Source organism: Simochromis diagramma, unplaced genomic scaffold (assembly GCF_900408965.1).
Source record: "Simochromis diagramma unplaced genomic scaffold, fSimDia1.1 OVJJ01000381.1, whole genome shotgun sequence".
Classification (NCBI taxonomy): Eukaryota; Metazoa; Chordata; class Actinopteri; order Cichliformes; family Cichlidae; genus Simochromis; species Simochromis diagramma.
Window position 1 is genome coordinate 270,304 of NW_024386737.1, and position 21,103 is coordinate 291,406.

A 21,103-nucleotide genomic window follows, 5' to 3' on the forward strand; every position below is an offset into this window, starting at 1 on the left:
AATTGATGGCACTAAAATCACTCTTAATAAAACTTATTCACTGCAAATCCACACGGTGCACCTCTAAAAGACCTAATTCCCCTAAGGCAGGGGTGGGCAACTCCAGGCCTCGAGGGCCGGTGTCCCTGCAGGTTTTAGATGTGTCCTTGAGCCAACACAGCTGATTTAAATGGCTAAATTAGCTCCTGCAGTTCTCCAGAGGCCTGGTAACGAACGAATCATGTGATTCAGGTGTGTTGACCCAAGGTGAGATCTAAAACCTGCAGGACTAATATTGTACCAGCCCAGTAGAAATAAAAACAAACCCCGCATTAAAAAACAACACAGTTTTAAAAGGTGACCCTACTCTAAAACCAACTTGGGAGAAAAACGCAACGAAAAGGAGGAGGAAAACACTGTGACAGATTCACATGTGCAGCCTGTCCTCCAGCAGACAACTGCGTTTGCTGCACACCTGGCTTGTCTTCTAAAACACTACTCGAACCTCTGCTGTAGAGGTTTAAAACAACCGCAATATTTGCAGGTAAATAAAATCATCTCATTTGTTTAATTCTACTTCTCTGAAATATTGCAAAAATACTACAAAATTCACGTGTATACAAACATAAATCACTCCAACCTCACTGGATATTACTGCGTTACGTCCCCACATGAAGGCTAGGCGAAGAGGGTGGGGGACAGTAACAGTTGGATCCGGGTTGAAATGAAAAGGACGCCAGGCAGAGGGGTTTAACACAAAATAAATCTTTATTATAATTAATTAACCTAATAATCATATAAGCAGTAACAACAGAAAGATGGTGGCTGCTTCAACTAAGATAACAACAAGGATTCAACAGAAAAAGACAGCAACGCTGCTCGACCGACCCAGAGGAAATCCACCAAAAGCCTCTCCCACACCCACACTGCTCTCCTCCAGCTTATATCACCTCTGGAGGGTAATTGGTGGTAAGCGAGGGCAGATGAGCAGCAGGTGTGTCCTAAAGGAGAAGGCAGGGGCAGAGAGAAACAGGGGAGGGGCAATAAAGAAGAAGGAGGAGGAGAGGGAGAGGACAACACCACGCCCACACACTCCCACAGCCTCACAGATGTAACATTCAACCGGGGCGCTGCAAAGGAGAGATTTTGCAGACTCAAATGCATGCTGGCATTCCCCTGACCACTCAAAAGGGATTTGGGGGCTACATAGCTTCGTCAAAGGGGCCACAACTACTGCAAAGTTCTTGCAAAAACAGCGATTGTATCCAGTCATGCCCAAGAACCGCTTTAGCTCCCACCTAGTGGTTGGGGCCGGGTAGCTGAGGACAGCCTCGACTTTTACCTCCACCGGGCGAACCTGCCCAAAACCCACCTGCTTTCCCAGGTACGTGACTGTCGCTTTGGCAAACTCGCACTTAGCGAGATTTAGAGTTAACGAGGCTTCGGCCAATCGCTGAAACATTGATTGTAGGATGGCCACATGCTCTTCCCACGTGTCCGTGTATATCACTACATCATCCAAGCACACATTACACTGAGGCACATCCCCCAACACCAGCTGCATTAAACGCTGAAATGTGGCCGGAGCATTTTTCATGCCAAACGCCATCACGGTGTACTGCATGAAATGGTCGGGTGTGACAAATGCAGAAATGTCGGAGGCTCTGGAGGTCAGAGGCACCTGCCAATACCCATTAAGAAGGTCCAGTTTGGAAATGTATTTGGCAGGACCTATATTGTCAATGCAATCCGCATTACAAGGAAGTGGAAAAGAAGCAGAGACAGTCACTGCATTTACCTTCCGGTAGTCGGCGCAGAAACGTGGGGTGCCATCAGACACGTAAACACGGGGAGCTCCAAGGGCTGTGGCTTGGTTGTGCCAAACCGTTCTCCACTAAATAACTGACTTCCTTCTTCATCACCTCGCACTTTCCCATGGGACAGCGGTACGCATGCTGTTTGATTGGGGTTGCATCACAAACATTGATATCATGTTCACAGACACTAGTACGCGAGGGCACATCCCCAAAGAGAGAAGGGTAAGAGTGGAGTAGCCCAAGCACATCTTCGGACTGTGAAGGAAAAAGATGAGACAAATGGGCCGTTGCCTCTGCTAAATAAGCTGAATTCGCCAACAGTCTGATTTTTCAGTATGTACAGATAACCAGGTGTCACAGAAAGACTAAGGGAAAAAAAGACTGTAAGATATTTTCAAATACCACTTTATACACAAACTCAGTGTTAGCAGAGATCCTTTCAAACTTTAAAACTGTTCAGACATTATTCATTGGAACTGAACTGAAGCCCTCGTTCAGCTTGTTTCCCTCCTCACCCATGGCAGGCTGTTCCTGCAGGTGAACTCCCAGGTAGCGATGTAGGTTGGGCATGTGTAGCGGTCCAACACGATGTAAGCAGCCTCTGGGTCACACACAAAGTTAAACTCTCCACATATTGTGATGTTACCCCTGGCTGCACACAGAAACAAGCACAGTCACACACTCATTCTCATATATATCAGATATTTATAAGACTAAAATCACGAATGGATAATGAGAGACAGAGGAAATACTCTGTGAGGAGACCACCTTCAATGGTTCCCCCCATGATGTAGAGCGCCTTAAGCTTTTTAGGCAAGGAAGGGTCCAACTGCACTGCGACAGCCAGGTTCATGAGGGGGGCAGTGGATATGAGGATCACCTGGAGGCAGGAGACAGAGTTGAATTGATGATTTTATTGCCCCCTAACCAACCTTTGAGCTGAAAACAAACCCTCAGATGTAAAATAATAATTTTCCTTGAAAAGCTTTTTAAAGAATTATTATTGATAAATGTGTTTAGAATGAATTGAGAATTAAACTGGTTTGGGCGGCCCAGTGGTGCAGTTTATCTATTAACCACTTGAAACTTCATGAAAACTGACAGATAATTTTTACGACTTCCCAATTTAAACTGGATTAAAGCTTCAAGTTATGCTTTTTTATGTGTGTTTGGCAACTTTGTGATACTTCGCAACGAGTTGGTTTCTTTCACATCAAGTGCATTGTACCCTTTGCAATCCATAACCAACAGATGATATCATTGTGTCTACATCCATTTTTACTGGTCACCATGAAAAAGCAATTAAATCATTAGCTCTGGGTAAAACAAGTTTTTATTATTCAAGTGATGCAATTTCATCTGTGGGAGTTCAACAATTTTCAGCTAAATGTCAACATACTTTTTTAGGAACACTTCAAGGCATGTCTGCTGAAATAATCGGTGACTGGGCCTTTAAATAAAACATTTGATCAGAACCACAAACCATTTACAAAAAGTGGGTAAATGTATTCACGTATTTTGAGATCACCTACTTCTCCACACAGCATTTTTACCCAACCCCTGTGTAAGCTACAACGTTCTTAGTGTACACATATCACAGGAAAATGAGGCTCTCAATTTTCATTCATGTAAGAAGCTTAATGGTGCAGACACTCACCTCTTTATCATTTGCGTTCACAAGGTCAATAATGGCCTGTTTGGCTTTTTTCTGCTGCACCAGATCCAGGCTTGGTGCGTGTGGATCTGGAACGTCCCCAAACCCGTCTGATCCAAAGAAATTATCTGCATGGTTTTCATGGTCCACCAAAGGCTTTGAGCAGCCACGGTACACTGGAATCTGTATGAGTATTATACGCTGGATGTAAGAACATATCTACGAACATATTCGTGTAGAAGGGCTCTCTTACAGCGTGACACAAACTTACGTCCAGCCTGTCGCAGACTTTCAGGACACGAAGGACATTTCTGAGGACATTCTCCACAGACGTGTTGCCATAGCAGCAGGTGATCCCCAAAACTTCCACATCAGGTGTGGAGAGGGCCATCATGATGGCAATAGCATCATCCACCCCAGCATCCACATCAATGATGAGCTTCTTCATCCTGTGTTTAACCACAGGATTCAAACCTGAAGAGTGATTATTTCTAATAATAATCCATTTTTGACCACATGTCTAACTGTAGCCTATCTCAGCTGTCAGATGGAGGGAAAGAGGCAAAAACACAGATAACTACAAATATTAAAAAAACAAAATAAACACAATACAGTGTTTTTCTCTTCACACTCTCAAAACCTTTCTCTCATAGCATAACTACATGTTTTGTAGCTTTCCTAAATATGAAGGTTAGATTGAAAGACTGCTTCAACTGTTTTATGGTAGAGGCAGGAGAATGTTTTAGATACAGCGTTAAAATGTGTAGTGTTCAGTACAAATATCATAATTAGATCAGCTTTTAAAATATCTGGGATCTTCATTTTACAATATATATGAAAATAGTGGCTTGCACAATGATTTTGAAAAATGTTCATGAACAGGTAATTGACCTGCATCTGATTGTGGCAAGGTTAAAGAATTTTAAACAACAGTTTCCATTGTCAAAAAACAAAAAAGAAATCAAAAACCACAAAATTATGCTTTTAGGTGCAATAAAAAGAAAGAAAGAAAAAAATAAGTGATTTCTGGGGGTTTTAAGAATTACATTTTAAAGATATGTTAACCTTCACAAATACTGTGAGATTCTGAAATTATTACTGAAATAAAATGTAAAATACTCACCTGGTAAATGGATTCTGGCAGATGTTTAGAGCTTAGTGATTGGAGCTGTGATAGCTGAATGCTATCAACTGAAGAGCAGCCAGCTTTATATAGGGAAGTGTTACATAAGTACATGGCTAACTCCACCTTCAGATATGCTGTAGGTGTTACAAATTTAGCTTGAATCGAGATTGTCCAAATTTCCGCTTGCTTGAATAAAGTGAAAAAAATATTTTTGTCATGTAAATGAACAGCATTTAAAAAAATCACGCACAGAGAGGTGGGTTGGGTAAGTAGATTCTTAAGGTGTAACACTTGTATCCTTTGGTATCGACTAATGGGTGCTATCTTTGTATTAATGTTTAAGAAGACGGTTACAAAAGTGCTACCTGCTAAATTATATAAAAAGTGGCACACTAAGATAGACATTTTCACTTTTTATTGCCATACAGCAACAATTTAGATAATTTCGTCCACTCTCGTAGGTAAAATATGATGCTCTTTTATCTCTGCAGTTATTAAGCACGGGGGGTCTTGGTCTTTTTGCTAAACTGCATTCTTGACACTTTATTTCAGCAGGTATGAAAAGTAATCCTGCAGCATATATTGCCACCCACACTTTTTAGTATAGCCATGTTTACTAAACATCTAAATATCTTCAGTGGAATTCAATCATTCAGCCTTTTTAATATCTAAAAAGAGCTTTACACACACATGATGGCACCGAGTTACATAATTCCCTTAGGGATTAATAAAGTATCCTGATTCTCAAATATATGCATACGAATGAATTTCTTCCATAATATTTTTTTTTATTCTTACCTTGGTAGAATCTGAGTTTTGAGCAAGCAAGGTCTGGGTTCCTTTACAGCCACTTGCTTACACAGATGAAAAGATGATCTGAAGAGACACTAAAAGAAACCGAAACTTCAACGTACCAACTGATGAGTTGTTCTTTCCAATGTTTATACTTATCCATTGTCCTTAGAAGCTGCATCACATTCTTGTTGGTTTGCATACATTGGTACACTTGATCCTTTTCAGTTGGCCAAATAGATCCAGAGATATTGCCATAGCACTGGCTCTGCATACTGCCCTCTTCCACCTGGACAATAACACCACATGTGTGCGGATGCTGTTTATTGATTACAGCTCCACTTTCAACATTATAATTCCATCCAAGCTCATCATGAAGTTTTGGCATCTGCACAGCATCATCTCCTTATGCAGCTTGATCTTGACTTCCTCACAGACAGACCACAGTGGTACAGATCGGCAGTGCCATGTCATCTACACTGACGAAGGATGTGTATTCAGCCCCATGCTGTACACCTTGTTAACCCATGACTCTGAGGCCACACAAAGCTCCAACACTATAGTTAAATTTGCAGATGATACAACCGTCAAGTCTGCTTCCAAAGCAGAGGTGAGAGCCCTGATATCATGGTGTTGAGACAAAAACCTACTGTTCAGTGTCAGCAGGACCAAGAAGTTGTCACGGCTGCCGGGGCGAGCCGTGTGGTGTAGGAGGAAAAGTAGTGATGTGACATTCTGTATCGAGGCTTCGAAGCTTGTGTCGAGTAATGGAGGGGGCGTTTCCGCGATGCGCGTATCGAGGCTTGCTTCATTTATGGGAGGAGCTGAAAATGATGACGTCTGAAGCCTCGCTGCCCGGCTGTACCACGTCACTGGTTCATGAAGTGGTTCGAACTTTGCCGCGAGCTATGACAGAGATATAAACCCCTCAGACTTCATTCAAACTGTAGGTGTTTGATGGAGAGTTGCGGTTAGTGACAGAGACAGTTTGGAGGTTTATGAGAGAAAGTCAGGAGAGAATGGAGCCAGCTAAGAAGAGGAGGATGTCCTCCCCTGTGTGGGAACATTTTGATCTTATTCCTCCCAACAAGGTATGTAAATTTCTACAGAAGATGGTTTTTCATAATACTGATGGTGCAATACAATTTATGTTAAGCTGTCTTTACTTTTGTACAAGGTGAAGTGTTTGCTATGTGCCAGGGAGCTGGGATATAACAACAACACCTCATCCATGCTTAGGCACTTTCAAAGGGAGAGTTCAGCAAAAGAGGCAATTTTAAGATGCTTTCCATCTAAACTGTTATTATTGTCCAGACCAGATTAGTTGCACCAGCTAGTATGGTGATGTGGCCAGGGTAAAAGAGAGACACCTTCGTGACACAGAGAACTAAGGTTTTATGTTGAACATACCTCGTTTATTAGTAGCCTTCAGCCTTGCTCTACTTTGAAAGTGTGCTGCGGGGCCGCCACACGTCCTACAGTTAAAAATGAGTTTACGGCTATTAGCACAACAAAACAACGTGTAGTAACAACATGAGGATACAACATTTGAAACGTCAGCAGATACCATTTAGAACACAGTAACAATATAGGTCTGAATAAATAACTGCCGAATTGCGGGATAACATATGAAATAAATATAAAATATAATACACTCACCTTAAGGACATCACCAACAGCAAGGACTCCGTACTATGGCTGACGCAGGTTCTAGTGAATGTGCCCTGGGATGATATATATATATATCATCAAGTGTTTCGTGGCCACAAATAAGTATTTCGTGGGCACGTTATACTATTTCGTACTTTTCGTGGCCACAAATAAGTATTTCGTGGCCACAAATAAGTATTTCGTGGGCACGTTATACCTATTTCGTGGCCACAAATAAGTATTTCGTGGCCACAAATAAGTATTTCGTGGGCACGTTATACCTATTTCGTGGCCTCGAAATGATATTTCGTGGCCACAATTTATTATTTTTTGTACCATGTCATCAGAGGGGCTCCGTACTTATCAGTGTATGTGTGTGCGTTTCCAGAGTTCAGCTGAGACAGTGTCCTTCGCCCAGGCTAAGTAAACAGTCTTCCAGCCAACCCAGGTAGCCTGCATGGAGTGGGAAGAACAGTCTAAACACAGTCGTTATCAGGGAGTTTTTGTTCGGCTCCAGCCTTGAGCCCGCAGCTGGCGCCGAAGGGATAGCATTATGATGGTGGTTTTCTTTAGTGTGAACAACTCATGAGAATTTCAAAGCTGTTCTTAACACTCCGACACTGGTCTCTCCGTCTCCCGTTGAAGAGCCGCGAGCTTCTCCATGATGTTATCAAACTTGCGCTCCATGATGTTGTCATTCTTGTGCTCAAAGAGCAGATTCTGAGAACTCATGACCGCAGTGAGTTGCTCCAGGATGTGATCCAGTTTGCGCTCAGAGGTCTTATTCTGAGTGTTCACGGCAGCCCTAAGCTTCTCCAAGATCTTATCCATGCTGCACTCAGTGAGCCCATTCTGAGAAGTCACGCCTCGTCCCATCGTTTCAATCCCAGCAGGCAGCCTTGTGGGGGTTTGAACAGCCGGTTCCGCTTTCTTAATCATCGATAAGCCAGGGCCAAGCCAGCCCTGATCAGCAAGAACCCTGTTATCATGGTTCCGAATAGGTAGATATCTTCAGTGTCTTCGATCGACAGTCCCGCCAGGCACACGATTCTCCATTTCTGCCACCCGTCCATCGTGTAGCCGGCAGGGAAAGTACCTCCAGGACACTCAGGCTCACCCAAGCCCAGACTTCTCGTTGAGAAAAGGGTGTCAATTGCATTCAGGGACCAGTTGATCAAACCCATAATTCTCTTTTAGGTTTTAGAGAACACACTGTGAGGGAGTGTTCCAGGGAAAAGTAATACAAAAACACGAGACTAGACAAGGACATAAGAGGCTAAGCAGGGAAGATAAGGGAGAGGAGGAGAGAAGAAACGTGGACCGCCTTCGGCAAGAACCAAACGAGAACAAAAAAAGTAATTGTAATGTAATGTGTTGTGGTGGTACTTTTAAGAAGTACCAATGTGAAGTTAGTGACGGTTAGACCCCTCAGTGTTGTCCAATGTCCAACATTTTAGCAGTTCAGCAGCCTGATGGCTTGTAAGACTTTCCCTGAATCTGCTGGTGCAGGTCCAGATGCTCCTGTACCTTCTGTGTGACAGCTGGAGCTATGAAGGATGTCTGGCCAGGATCAGAGAGGATCCTCTGGGCCTCCTCATTTATTTGTATGTATTTATAGTGTGTGTTTGCCTCTGCTCATCGTCGGATCGCCTGCGTTTCTCTGTGTAACTCCGCGTAAATTAGTGTGTTCTCCGTCCCTCTGCATCCTCTGTTCTCGGTCCCATGTTCAGGTCTGTTCTTTAGTTTCCTCCAGTTTAGGTCTCGGTTAGCTCCCCACCCTTCTTTGCCTGTTTTTGTCACTGCCACTTCTGTAAATAAATGTCACTATCATCACCAGTCAACTGCCTGCATTTTGGGTCCTTTTCCTCCTACACCACACGGCTCGCCCCGGCAGCCGTGACAGCTTCTTGGTCTTGCTGACACTGAACAGTAGGTTTTTGTCTCAACACCATCATATCAGGGCTCTCACCTCTGCTTTGGAAGCAGACTTGACGGTGGTATCATCTGCAAATTTAACTATAGTGTTGGTGCTGTGTGTGACCTCAGAGTCATGGGTGAACAAGGTGTACAGCATGGGGCTGAGTACACATCCATCATCAGTGTAGATGACATGTTCATTGCCGATCTGTACCACTGTGGTCTGTCTGTGAGGAAGTCAAGATCCAGCTTCATAAGGAGATGATGTTGTGCAGATGCCAAAACTTCATGATGAGCTTGGGTGGAATTATAATGTTGAAAGTGGACCTGTAATCAATAAACAATCAACAGCATCCGCATACATGTGGTGTTATTGTCCACCACAATAACACAGGGCAGTATGCAGAGCCAGTGTTATGGCAATATCCCTGGGTCTATTTGGCCAACTGAAAATGGTGATTATTGCACCTGATCACATGCTCTCAGAAATTAGGCAGCATATCAGTTTTTTAGACTGTTCATTTCAGTCGAGTCTCAGAAACTTAGGTTGTTATCTTTGACAGTTAAATGTCTCTTGACAAACACTCTAAACAACTTGTCTGGAACTGTTTTTTATCATCTAAGAGACATTTCTAAACTCAGACTACTGGTGTCAAAGGCAGAACTTGAGATAATTATTTATGCTTTTATCTCGTCTTGTTTGGATTATTGTAAAGGTCTTTGTACGTGTCTCAACAAATCAGCTCTGGATCGCCTTCAGTCTGTACAGAATGCAGCGGCAAGACTTTTAACTGGTACAAACAAGAGGTCACACATTACTCCAGTTTTGGCTTTCTCTTCATTGGTTGCCTGTAAATTTTAGGGTTCATTTTAAAATTTTAGTTGTGACTTTTAGAGCTCTGCACGGTGAAGCTCCCCAGTATATCTCTGACTTGTTGAAACCTCATGCTTCATCCCGAGCACTTAGGTCTTTCAAGTCAGAGGCTACTGGTCGTCCCACTTAGGTCTTCAAGTCAGAGGCTACTGGTGGTCCCACTTAGGTCTTCAAGTCAGAGGCTACTAATGGTCCCACGTACTAGGTTTAAAACACATGGGGATCTGGGCTTTTCAGACACTGGGACCTAGGCTGTGGAACTCTCTGCCGTTGTCTTTACGCTATCTAGACTCTACTGACTCCTTTAAAAAGCAGCTGAAGACATTTTCATACAAACGGGCTTTTAATTTATTTTAACTTGTATGTCTGATCTATTGTAAAGCACTTTGTGATTTTTATCTGTGAAATGTGCTATATAAATACATTTTACTTACTTATTTACTTACTTGTCAGGTGGAAGAGGGCAGTATGCAGAGCCAGTGCTATGGCAATATCTCTGGATCTATTTGGTCAACTGAAAAGGATCAAGTGTACCAATGTATGCAAACCAACAAGAATGTGATGCAGCTTCTAAGGACAATGGATAAGTATAAACATTGGAAGAAGAACTCATCAGTTGGTACGTTGAAGTTTCGGTTTCTTTTAGTGTCTCTTCAGATCATCTTTTCATCTGTGTAAGCAAGTGGCTGTAAAGGAACCCAGACCTTGCTTGCTCAAAACTCAGATTCTACCAAGGTAAGAATAAAAAAATATTATGAAGAAATTCATTCGTATGCATATATTGAGAATCAGGATACTTTATTAATCCCTAAGGGAATTATGTAACTCGGTTGCCATCATGTGTGTTGTAAAGCTCTTTTTAGATATTAAAAAGGCTGCATGATTGAATTCCACTGAAGATATTTAGATATTTAGTAACACATGGCTATACTAAAAAGTGTGGGGTGGCAATATATGCTGCAGGATTACTTTTCATACCTGCTGAAATAAAGTGTCAAGAATGCAGTTTAGCACAGACTGTAAGTAGAAAAAGACCAAGACCCCCCCATGCTTAATAACTGCAGAGATAAAGAGCATCATATTTTACCTACGAGAGTGGACAAAATTATCTAAATTGTTGCTGTATGACAATAAAAAGTGAAAATGTCTTTTTTTTTTTTTTTTTTTGCCTGTCCCGTTTGGCTCTTTTGCCATCAGAATTATTGTCTAAAGGCAAAGAAAGATGCCAACGGATTTACTTTACCAAATTGACCATCCCAGCCTTGCCGTAACGATCCATTTGATTCACCTTTTATTGTTTATTTTATTTTCACTTGCTGAATACGGGACAGACTTGACTGGGGGAAAGAAGGGGAGAAAGAAAGAGGGAATGAACAGCTGAGAAGAGGGACGGGGGAGAAGGGCAAAAAACAAAAACCAACAGAATGGGCAGAGAAAAAAAAAGAGAGAAAAAAAATGCATCTATCGATCACCTGCGATCACCTGTTGAGAAAGAAAAAAGAAAACAAGCAGAAGAGAACAAGAGTAATAGAATAAAACAGCATCACAATGATATATGTGAATATGACAGTAAATACTAAATATTAAACATTATTGTGCAGCACATAAGATCAACAGAACACCGTGTGCTTTGAGGTAGGAGCCAAAAATGGTGTAGTTTGTGGTTGTGAGCACCCGTGTGTACACCTGTGAGCATGGACGCGCTTGTTTTTTTTAAAGGTTTCTTCATGTAATGATCTGCTAGAGGGTGTGGGGGAGCCACTGCCCCGTCCTCCAGGGCATGAAGCAGGTATGGAGGAGATCAAAACTCCAGACATCCAGAGGCCCCCAGAAAACAAGAGACCAAGGAAGACCAACAGAGGGGCAGCCGCGCCACTGTCCCTAGAAAGAGCTGAGGAGAGTCCCAGATGAGGGCTCACTCAGCAGCCGCGGAGCAGAAGCCAGGGGAGTTGCAGTGACGCGCACGTGAGCTCCGCCGGCAGCCAGCTGTGCCTGAGTGACCGAGCACCAGGCCGAGAGGCGGGGGCACCCCACCTCCGAAGTGGGCCCGAGCGAGCCCCAGGCTCCAGGCCCCGATAAGCAGCCGCCAAGGAGTGAGCCGGTGTGTACCTGGACGCCCATCCCCAGACACAAAGAACCACCAACGCACCGATGTCTGAGGGAGTCCGCCACTGGCAGGGGAAGTGGTGGTGGGTGGAGATAGGCCTCCATACCTTGGAGGGCCTGAGATGTCCCCAGAGAGGTGGCGTCTGACACCCAACCTGACATATAGACACAGACATACAGGCACGCACAGACACAAACATCCATTCCCACCCTCATGCTCTCATATGCACTCACTCCACACTCAACCAACGTGTGAGACAGACATAAAGAGACGCTGTACACACGATCACACTCCCCAAGCGTACTCTAAGCCCCGGGTCTAGGTACCCTTGCCCCTGGAGGGGGGGGAACTGCACCCAGACCCAGGTGGTGTTACCCTTTTCCCTGCGGTGGGGAGAAGCAGACCGCCCCGACTCCGCAGCAGCAGGGAGGCCCCACACTCCAGACCGCAGTCGGCACGGCCAACTCCTCCTCTAGCCCCCCCGCTCCAGCAGGCACAGAGAACGGGGGTGAGAGAAGACTCTAAACCTCCCTCCACCCGCTCATTGTAGCGTTGATGCATGTGTGTTCTAAGGTGCATTTAAAACCCCAGGAGGGCTTGGAGCTACCTGCCAGAGAGCAGCAGGTAAGCGCATGGTTCCCTCCTGCTAGCCCTCAATGTCTACATGTAATTTAAAATTGAGAGGTGGGCAATGACGCCAGGGGTGAGGTGTACACCCTGATGGTCTTTTGGAATCCGTTGTAGCGTGCCCACCCCAAGATCCTATATGTATGTGTAATGAGAGTGTGAGTAATGTGAATGTCTAGGTTGTGGGATAAAATTGAGGCAGAGGCAGCCAGAAGGGGACGGGGGACGGGGGGGTAGCCTCCTCTGCACCCTGGTGACATACCCCTACTCCAAGGCCCTGCATGTGTGGGTGGTTGTGGTGGAGCGGGAAGAGGGAGGCAGCTGGAGATGGGGAGGGAAGGAAGGGAGGGGCAAGTGACCCCTCCTTGGGGCCAGCTCCCCCGCTGACCCCAGTAGGCACCCCCATACTCCGCGACCCGACAGGGAAAGGGGGCCCAGGCCCATCCAGACCGGGGCCCAGTGCAGCAGCGCCGCCCGGCCCCACAGAGCCCGGGACAGTCCACCCAACCCCACCACAGAGAAAACTGCACCCACCCCACCATCCACTCATCTTCCAGACTACATAAGACAATAAACACCCAGGCTGAGATCTTCCTCCACCTCTCCTGTATCTCCCCCTCCTGCAGAGAGTTCCTGAGGAGAGGAAAGCTCCTGCAAGATGTGACAACCTCCCTCACCAGTTGAAGAGCCCCCCCAGGTGGCTCGACGCACCGGCGGCACCCTGCGCCAGGGCTGGGCCCCCATGCACCCACCCGCCCACAACCCCGGCAACACACCAACCAGGACCCAAGCCCCCGAGGCCCGGCCCGAGCCCCAGCCCAGAGACAGAGCGCCCCCAGAACCTCACGCCCATCCCGGACCCACCCAGGGGCAGCCAGGCTACAAGGTCAGTAACCCACGTCCGTCAGCACAGACCCTCCCCTAGCCCCGCTGCACGCAACCGCGAGGAAACAGTCACCTGAGAGCCAAAAGAGCCCCCAACCGGACATGACCGCTACCCCGGGTTGAGCCCCCCAAGGAAGATGCCTCCGGGGAACCCCCCGACGCCCTAAGCCTGTCCCTACCCCCACACCAATCACAACAGTGAAGGCGGGACCAAACTATGGACCCCCCCACCGCCACTAGGTGATGGAGCTGATCAAAGGAGCCCAGAGCAATTGATTTGATTGTGGTTAGGATAAAATTGAGGCAGATCTAATCTAATCTAATCTAATAGAATCTAATAGATAATTTCTATATTGGTTAGAATTAAGATTGTTTTTTATTTTTCCAGTTCATTGAGGACTGTTTTCTTGGCTATGCATAGGGCAGTGAAAACCATATGGGCTATATTCTTTTCTGAAGTGACATTATCTAAGCTGCCCAACAAACACACTAAGGGGGAAGTTGGAATGTTACATTTCAGACACTTTGATAAGTCGTCACATATCTCACGCCAAAACTTCTGAACTGGTGGACAGAACCAAAGAGCGTGGATATAATTGCCGGTGACTTGGTTTGGCAGTGTGAGCAGTTGTTGTAGACGTAAAGCCCATCTTGAACATCCGATGACCCGTATAGTGCATTCTGTGTAATATTTTGTATTGAATGAATTGAAGACTGGGATTTCTAATTAGATGAAAGGTTTTTAAGCAAGTCTGAGACCAGAAGTTTTGGTCTAAGTTAACTGATAAATCCGCTTCCCATTTTGCAATAGGAAGTGATATTGATTCATCTGATTTAGAAAACATTCTGTATATTTTGGATAGTAATTTGGGGGGTTTAAGAGTAAGAAATTGAACCACACTTGGTGGTGTTTGTAGTTCAACTTGACCCCGGTTTAAATTTCTTTTTTACTATGGATTTAATTTGTTGGTATTCTAAAAATCTTTTCTTGTTGATCCCATATTGTGTAACTAGTCCGTCAAATGAAATAAATTCTGTTCCTTCCAGTATATGTTCTAAATATTTGATTCTAATTCTAATTATCTAAATTGTTGCTGCATGACAATAAAAAGTGAAAATGTCTATCTTAGTGTGCCACTTTTTACATAATTTAGCAGGTAGCACTTTTGTAACAGTCTTCTTAACATTAATACAAAGATAACACCCATTAGTCGATACCAAAGGATACAAGTGTTACACCTTAAGAATCTACTTACCCAACCCACCTCTCTGTGCGTGATTTTTTTAAATGCTGTTCATTTACATGACAAAAATATTTTTTCACTTTATTCAAGCAAGCGGAAATTTGGACAATCTAAATCTCAAGCTAAATTTGTAACACCTACAGCATATCTGAAGGTGGAGTTAGCCATGTACTTATGTAACACTTCCTTATATAAAGCTGGCTGCTCTTCAGTTGATAGCATTCAGCTATCACAGCTCCAATCACTAAGCTCTAAACATCTGCCAGAATCCATTTACCAGGTGAGTATTTTACATTTTATTTCAGTAATAATTTCAGAATCTCACAGTATTTGTGAAGGTTAACATATCTTTAAAATGTAATTCTTAAAACCCCCCAGAAATCACTTATTTTTTTCTTTCTTTCTTTTTTATTGCACCTAAAAGCATAATTTTGTGGTTTTTGATTTCTTTTTTGTTTTTTGACAATGGAAACTGTTGTTTAAAATTCTTTAACCTTGCCACAATCAGATGCAGGTCAATTACCTGTTCATGAACATTTTTCAAAATCTTTGTGCAAGCGACTATTTTCATATATATTGTAAAATGAAGATCCAGATATTTTAAAAGCTGATCTAATTATGATATTTGTACTGAACACTACACATTTTTAATGCTGTATCTAAAAACATTCTCCTTGCCTCTACCATAAAACAGTTGAAGCAGTCTTTCAATCTAACCTTCATATTTAGGAAAGCTACAAAACATGTAGTTATGCTATGAGAGAAAGGTTTTGAGAGATGTGAAGAGAGAAAAACACTGTATTGTGTTTATTTAAAATATTTGTAGTTATCTGTGTTTTTGCCTCTTTCCCTCCATCTGACAGCTGAGATAGGCTACAGTTAGACATGTGGTCAAAAATGGATTATTATTAGAAATAATCACTCTTCAGGTTTGAAACCTGTGATTAAACACAGGATGAAGAAGCTCAATCATTGATGTGGATGCTGGGGTGGATGATGCTATTGCCATCATGATGGCCCTCTCCACACCTGATGTGGAAGTTTTGGGGATCACCTGCTGCTATGGCAACACGTCTGTGGAGAATGTCCTCAGAAATGTCCTTCGTGTCCTGAAAGTCTGTGACAGGCTGGACGTAAGTTTGTGTCACGCTGTAAGAGAGCCCTTCTACACGAATATGTTCGTAGATATGTTTCTTACATCCAGCGTATAATACTCATACAGATTCCAGTGTACCGTGGCTGCTCAAAGCCTTTGGTGGACCATGAAAACCATGCAGATAATTTCTTTGGATCAGACGGGTTTGGGGACGTTCCAGATCCACACGCACCAAGCCTGGATCTGGTGCAGCAGAAAAAAGCCAAACAGGCCATTGTTGACCTTGTGAACGCAAATGATAAAGAGGTGAGTGTCTGCACCATTAAGCTTCTTACATGAATGAAAATTGAGAGCCTCATTTTCCTGTGATATGTGTACACTAAGAACGGCCACCCAAACCAGTTTAATTCTCAATTCATTCTAAACACATTTATCAATAATAATTCTTTTAAAAACTTGATGCATATATATTAAGAATTTTTCAAGGAAAATTATTATTTTACAACTGAGGGTTTGTTTTCAGCTCAAAGGTTGGTTAGGGGGCAATAAAATCATCAATTCAACTCTGTCTCCTGCCTTCAGGTGATCCTCATATCCACTGCCCCCCTCATGAACCTGGCTGCAGCAGTTGCAGTTGGACCCTTCCTTGCCTAAAAAGCTTAAGGCGCTCTACATCATGGGGGGAACCATTGAAGGTTGTCTCCTCACAGAGTATTTCCTCTGTCTCTCATTATCCATTCGTGATTTTAGTCTTATAAATATCTGATATATATGAGAATGAGTGTGTGACTGTGCTTGTTTCTGTGTGCAGCCAGGGGTAACATCACAATATGTGGAGAGTTTAACTTTGTGTGTGACCCAGAGGCTGCTTACATCGTGTTGGACCGCTACACATGCCCAACCTACATCGCTACCTGGGAGTTCACCTGCTGGAACTGCCTGCCATGGGTGAGGAGGGAAACAAGCTGAACGAGGGCTTCAGTTCTGTTCCAATGAATAATGTCTGAACAGTTTTAAAGTTTGAAAGGATCTCTGCTAACACTGAGTTTGTGTATAAAGTGGTATTTGAAAATATCTTACAGTCTTTTTTTCCCTTAGTCTTTCTGTGACACCTGGTTAGCTGTACATACTGAAAAATCTGACTTTGTGGAAAAGATTTTACGCATCTCAAGACAGGTAAGAGTGTATTAATTGACACAAAGCATCAAGCATTTAAGTCTTAAGTCCTCACTTTGTACAAGAAAATAAGCTCCAGTTAGCAATGAATTTTATCCATCTTCAGTATTGTGTAAATATGCTCGCAGCCCTTTTGCTTAAATCTTGGTGCCCCACTGGTGACAACTTACAGAATATTATAAGATGTCTAATTACCTCTGACATACTGTGTGAACAGAAGTGTGAACAGAAACATCAAGAATTTAATCCCTGTGACGCCTACGCCATGGCTGCAGCCATCAATGATGCAGTCATACCTAAGAGTGAAGAGGCGAGTGACTGCAACTTTTTTTGTCAGGTTACAATGTAAAACATCTTCGCTGAAATCATTGTTTAATGAATTCTTTTGTTACTCATTCAGGTTGCAGTGACGGTGGAGTTGCAGGGGATCTACACTCGAGGCATGATGGTGCTGGACCGCGACGAGAAGCTGAAAAAAGAACACAAAGTCTTCATCATGAAGAACGTCGACTTGGAGAAGTTCAAGGAAATGTTGATTAATGCAGTCTAATGCAGTCAAAAAGAGTGATGCTGTACACTCTGAGACCTGAGTGTTATGATTCATAACAACAAATAAAAACTTTTGTGTTGCAGTCTCACAAACCATGTACAACATTCATTAAGAACCAGTTTGTCCAGATTGGTGTTGAAGAAGTTGACCAGTTCTCAACTATGTAGTAGTAAATAAAGTTAATGCTGTGACCCAAATGTATCTGCATAAATGATCAGTATTTATTCAGGTTTAGGTATATGCATTTGCAAAATAGTTTTATGTGTGGTCGAATTACTTTGTATTTGTGTGTGGACTGAAGCGCATGCTAGTGAGTCCTCAAAAGTTACACACAAATGACTGCACACACATTTGTAAACCTTAGTTTATACTTGTGGATTATATTGTACACATTTGTCACGTTTTTGAGACATATTGCTCTCCATATGAGATGGTACTACCACCACATTACTTATATCTTTATGTACATTTACAATGTAAACACAAAATATAATAAGAGACAAAACTGCAATAAGTACAGCTTTTATTTGTCTGCATACATACAAATAAACACAGCAAAATAAATTTACAGTAAATGAAAAAAGGACTAGGAGCTCATGTGACGTAAGGGGTTTTGCAAGGCCAAATTGCCCAAGATCATAACCCACCAACCTTAACTCCTCATCAATGAACCCTAACCCCTAGCCCATTAAACTTAACACGTTAACAGGCCACAGGCTATCAGCTTGATGTCTGTGCAAATCTGACAGGACAAAATGTCAGACTTTTGAAGCAAATGCAAGATAAAGTGACTGAAATGAACCAGGAAATGAAATTGGTACTTTTGCATTGTCTTATACATCAAGAGGTACTATGTGAGTCAGCGTTAAAAATGACCCGTGTTTTTGATGTTGTAACTAAAATAGTTAACATCATCGGAGTATGACTGCAGAATCAGAGCCAACTCCATGTACAGAATTCAATCACAGAATTGGAACAAACATTGTAATTGTTGAAGTTTAACAAATCCAGACACAGATCGACTCTTGATATGATGATCACCTGTCTGCTGGCCTCCACATTTCCACTTCAGACCCTGAACCTAACTTTGAAGCACTCATATAAGTACACAACGGACTGGATTTCTGTCACTTATTTTCTTATCAGATGATCTTCTTATCTATTTGAGTGAGCGACTATCAAGGAACCAGATCTCACTTGCTCAAAGCAATAATTATTTGAGAAGTTTCATTCACACACCCCTGTTCTCTGCTGGCCATCGGGGCGGGGGGACTGGGAGGAGGTGTTGGCCATTCGATTGGGATCTGGGATGCGGGGCCTCTCTGCTGCTGCGGAACCTGTGGAGGTCTGCTTGCCTCCACCCCGGGGGAAAGGGTAACATCTCCTGGGCCTAGGTACCATTTCCCCCTCTAGGGGCGAGGGTACCTGGACCCAGGGTATAGAGTTTGTATGGGGAGTGTGATTGTGTGTACAGTGTCCATGTATGTCTATCCCTACGTTGGGTGAGTGCTGAGCATTTGTATATGTGTGCATGAGAGTGGGAATGCATGTTTGTGTCTGTGTGCCTGTTTGTCTGTGTCTATATGTCAGGTCGGGTCTTACACTCCACCTCTCTTGGAACTCCCAGGCCCTCCAAAGTGTGGAGGCCTATCTCCCCTCACCACACTCCCTGCCGGTGACTGATGCCCTCAGGGGTCGGTGCGTTGGTGGTTCTTGGTGTCCGGGGGCTGGGCGCTCAGGTATGTACCAGCTCACTCCCGGTAACTACTTGGCGGGGCCTGGCCCCTGTTGCTCGGTCAGGCCTCTTCCGGGACAAAGGGGGCCCTCGGGCCTCCGGCCTCTGGGCCTGCAGCTCGGTTCACTCTGGCACAGCTGGCTGCCGGCAGAGCTGGCGGGCACGCCAGTGCAGCCCCCTCTGGCTTCTCCTCCGTGGCTACTGGGTGAGCCCTCATCTGGGGCTCTCCTCAGCTCTTCCCAGGAGGGTGGCACGGATGCCCCTCCGGTGGTCCTCCTTGGGCTCTCGCACTCTGGGGCCTCTGGATGTCTGGAGCCTGGATCTCCTCCATGCCTGCTTCATGCCCTGGGGGACGGGGCTATGGCTCTCTACATCCGCTTGCAGACCATTATATGGGGAAACCTTTTGAATACAAAAGGCTGATCCACACAGGTGTGCACACGGGTGTTCACTGTTCATAGACATAAACTACACCTCTATTGGCTGCTACTTCCAAGCACACTGTGCGCTGTCGGTCCTGCTTGCTACACAACAACATTCAATATTTAGTATTTACTGCTGTTTACACTTAGCTAGATTAACGTGATGGTGTTGTGTTTAGTATGTTGCTCTGTTTTTTTTGCTTGTTTTCTCTTCTTTTTCTCTCAACAGGTGATCCAGGAGATTTTTTTTCCTCTTCTTTCTCTTTTTAAGTGCCCATTCTCACTGCCCCTCTTCCCTTCTGTTTTCTTTTCCTTCATCTTTATTTCTCCCTTTTCTATCCCTTAGTCATGTCTGTCCCGTCTGTAACAACCGAAAATAAAATAAAATAAATAATAACAACAAAGTCGATCAAAGGGACCAATACAGCAAGGCCGTGATGATCCATTTGGCAAAGTAAATCCATTGGTATCCTTGTTGGTCTTCAGGCAACAATTCTGACGGCTAAAGAACCAAATGGGACAGGCAAAAAAAAAAAAAAGAATAGTTCATTTTTATGCATGGATTTTACTCTGTGGCATGAAATGTGTAAATTAAAGCTACATAAATCTTTCTGTTTTTAGTTATTAAAAGGTTTAATGATTGAACTCCAGTGATCAGACAGTTCACTTAAACAGCACTCAGCCACCTTTTAAATTACTAAATGTGGTCCCACACTTTACAATAACACAGAGTTATTTCATTTTTGAATTAAATCATATACGTGTAAGCAAAAATAAAGCTTTTCTTAAGTCTTCCTCAAAATCGTATGAACCGGTCTTTATGTTTGGTTACTTTCCACCAAAATATCCTCATGCAAACATGTCAAGCAAGATGTTAGCAAACACAGGTGTATTGTCAACTGTGAGTGGCAAAATATACTGCAGGATTACCTTTCACACCTGCTGAATCAAGTGTCAAGAATGCAGTTTGGAACAGCCTGTAATAATAATGAGTTAACATTTTCACAAACATGCTTCAGCCCTGCAGCGGTTTGTGTTGAACAACAGTTTGTAGGAACTGTCGTTGAGATGCCAACCATTGACAGACACGTACAACCTGATCCTCAAGTTCACTCTTGCTTCTCATAAGAGTAAGAAATAGAACCCTATTAAAATAGCATATTGTAGCAATAGCAGTAGCTTTTTGTTGAGTGTCCTCAGACTAAACTCCACTGCAGAGGTGAAAAAGTTACATTAAGGTTTTGGCAAATGAGGTGAACACAAACAAATTCTGTGGTGATCAAATGAAGTCTGTCTTTACGTAGGAATGAGTTCAGTGTCCAATATTTCAGCAGTTCAGCAGCCTGATGGCTTGTGAAACTTTCCCAGAATCTGCCGGTGCAGGTCCAGATGCTCTTGTACCTTCTGTGTGACAGCTGGAGCGTGAAGGATGTCTGGCCAGGATCAGAGAGG

General features: G+C 43.6%; 1 protein-coding gene and 1 pseudogene across 3 annotated transcripts; one reads left to right on the plus strand and one right to left on the minus strand.

The window, feature by feature from the left end:
• Positions 1–873: 873 nt before the first annotated feature.
• On the minus strand, positions 874–4,726 carry LOC120719467 (inosine-uridine preferring nucleoside hydrolase-like). 3 transcript variants are annotated; one of them, XM_040008851.1, is made up of 6 exons: positions 4,574–4,716; positions 3,722–3,899; positions 3,454–3,633; positions 2,565–2,676; positions 2,312–2,448; positions 874–980 (listed from the first exon to the last, which is right to left on the minus strand). In XM_040008851.1, exons 2-6 carry the CDS (start codon positions 3,896–3,898, stop codon positions 921–923), a joined length of 666 nt encoding a protein of 221 aa, XP_039864785.1. In that variant the 5' UTR covers position 3,899; positions 4,574–4,716; the 3' UTR covers positions 874–920. The 3 variants fall into 3 exon arrangements, with proteins under 3 accessions (XP_039864785.1, XP_039864721.1, XP_039864626.1); XM_040008787.1 differs by lacking the exon at positions 874–980 and adding an exon at positions 2,078–2,161 and having other exon boundaries at positions 3,722–3,924; positions 4,574–4,726; XM_040008692.1 differs by lacking the exon at positions 874–980 and adding an exon at positions 2,078–2,161.
• A 10,900-nt stretch (positions 4,727–15,626) lies between these two features.
• Positions 15,627–17,691, plus strand: LOC120719126 (annotated as a pseudogene).
• Positions 17,692–21,103: the final 3,412 nt, after the last annotated feature.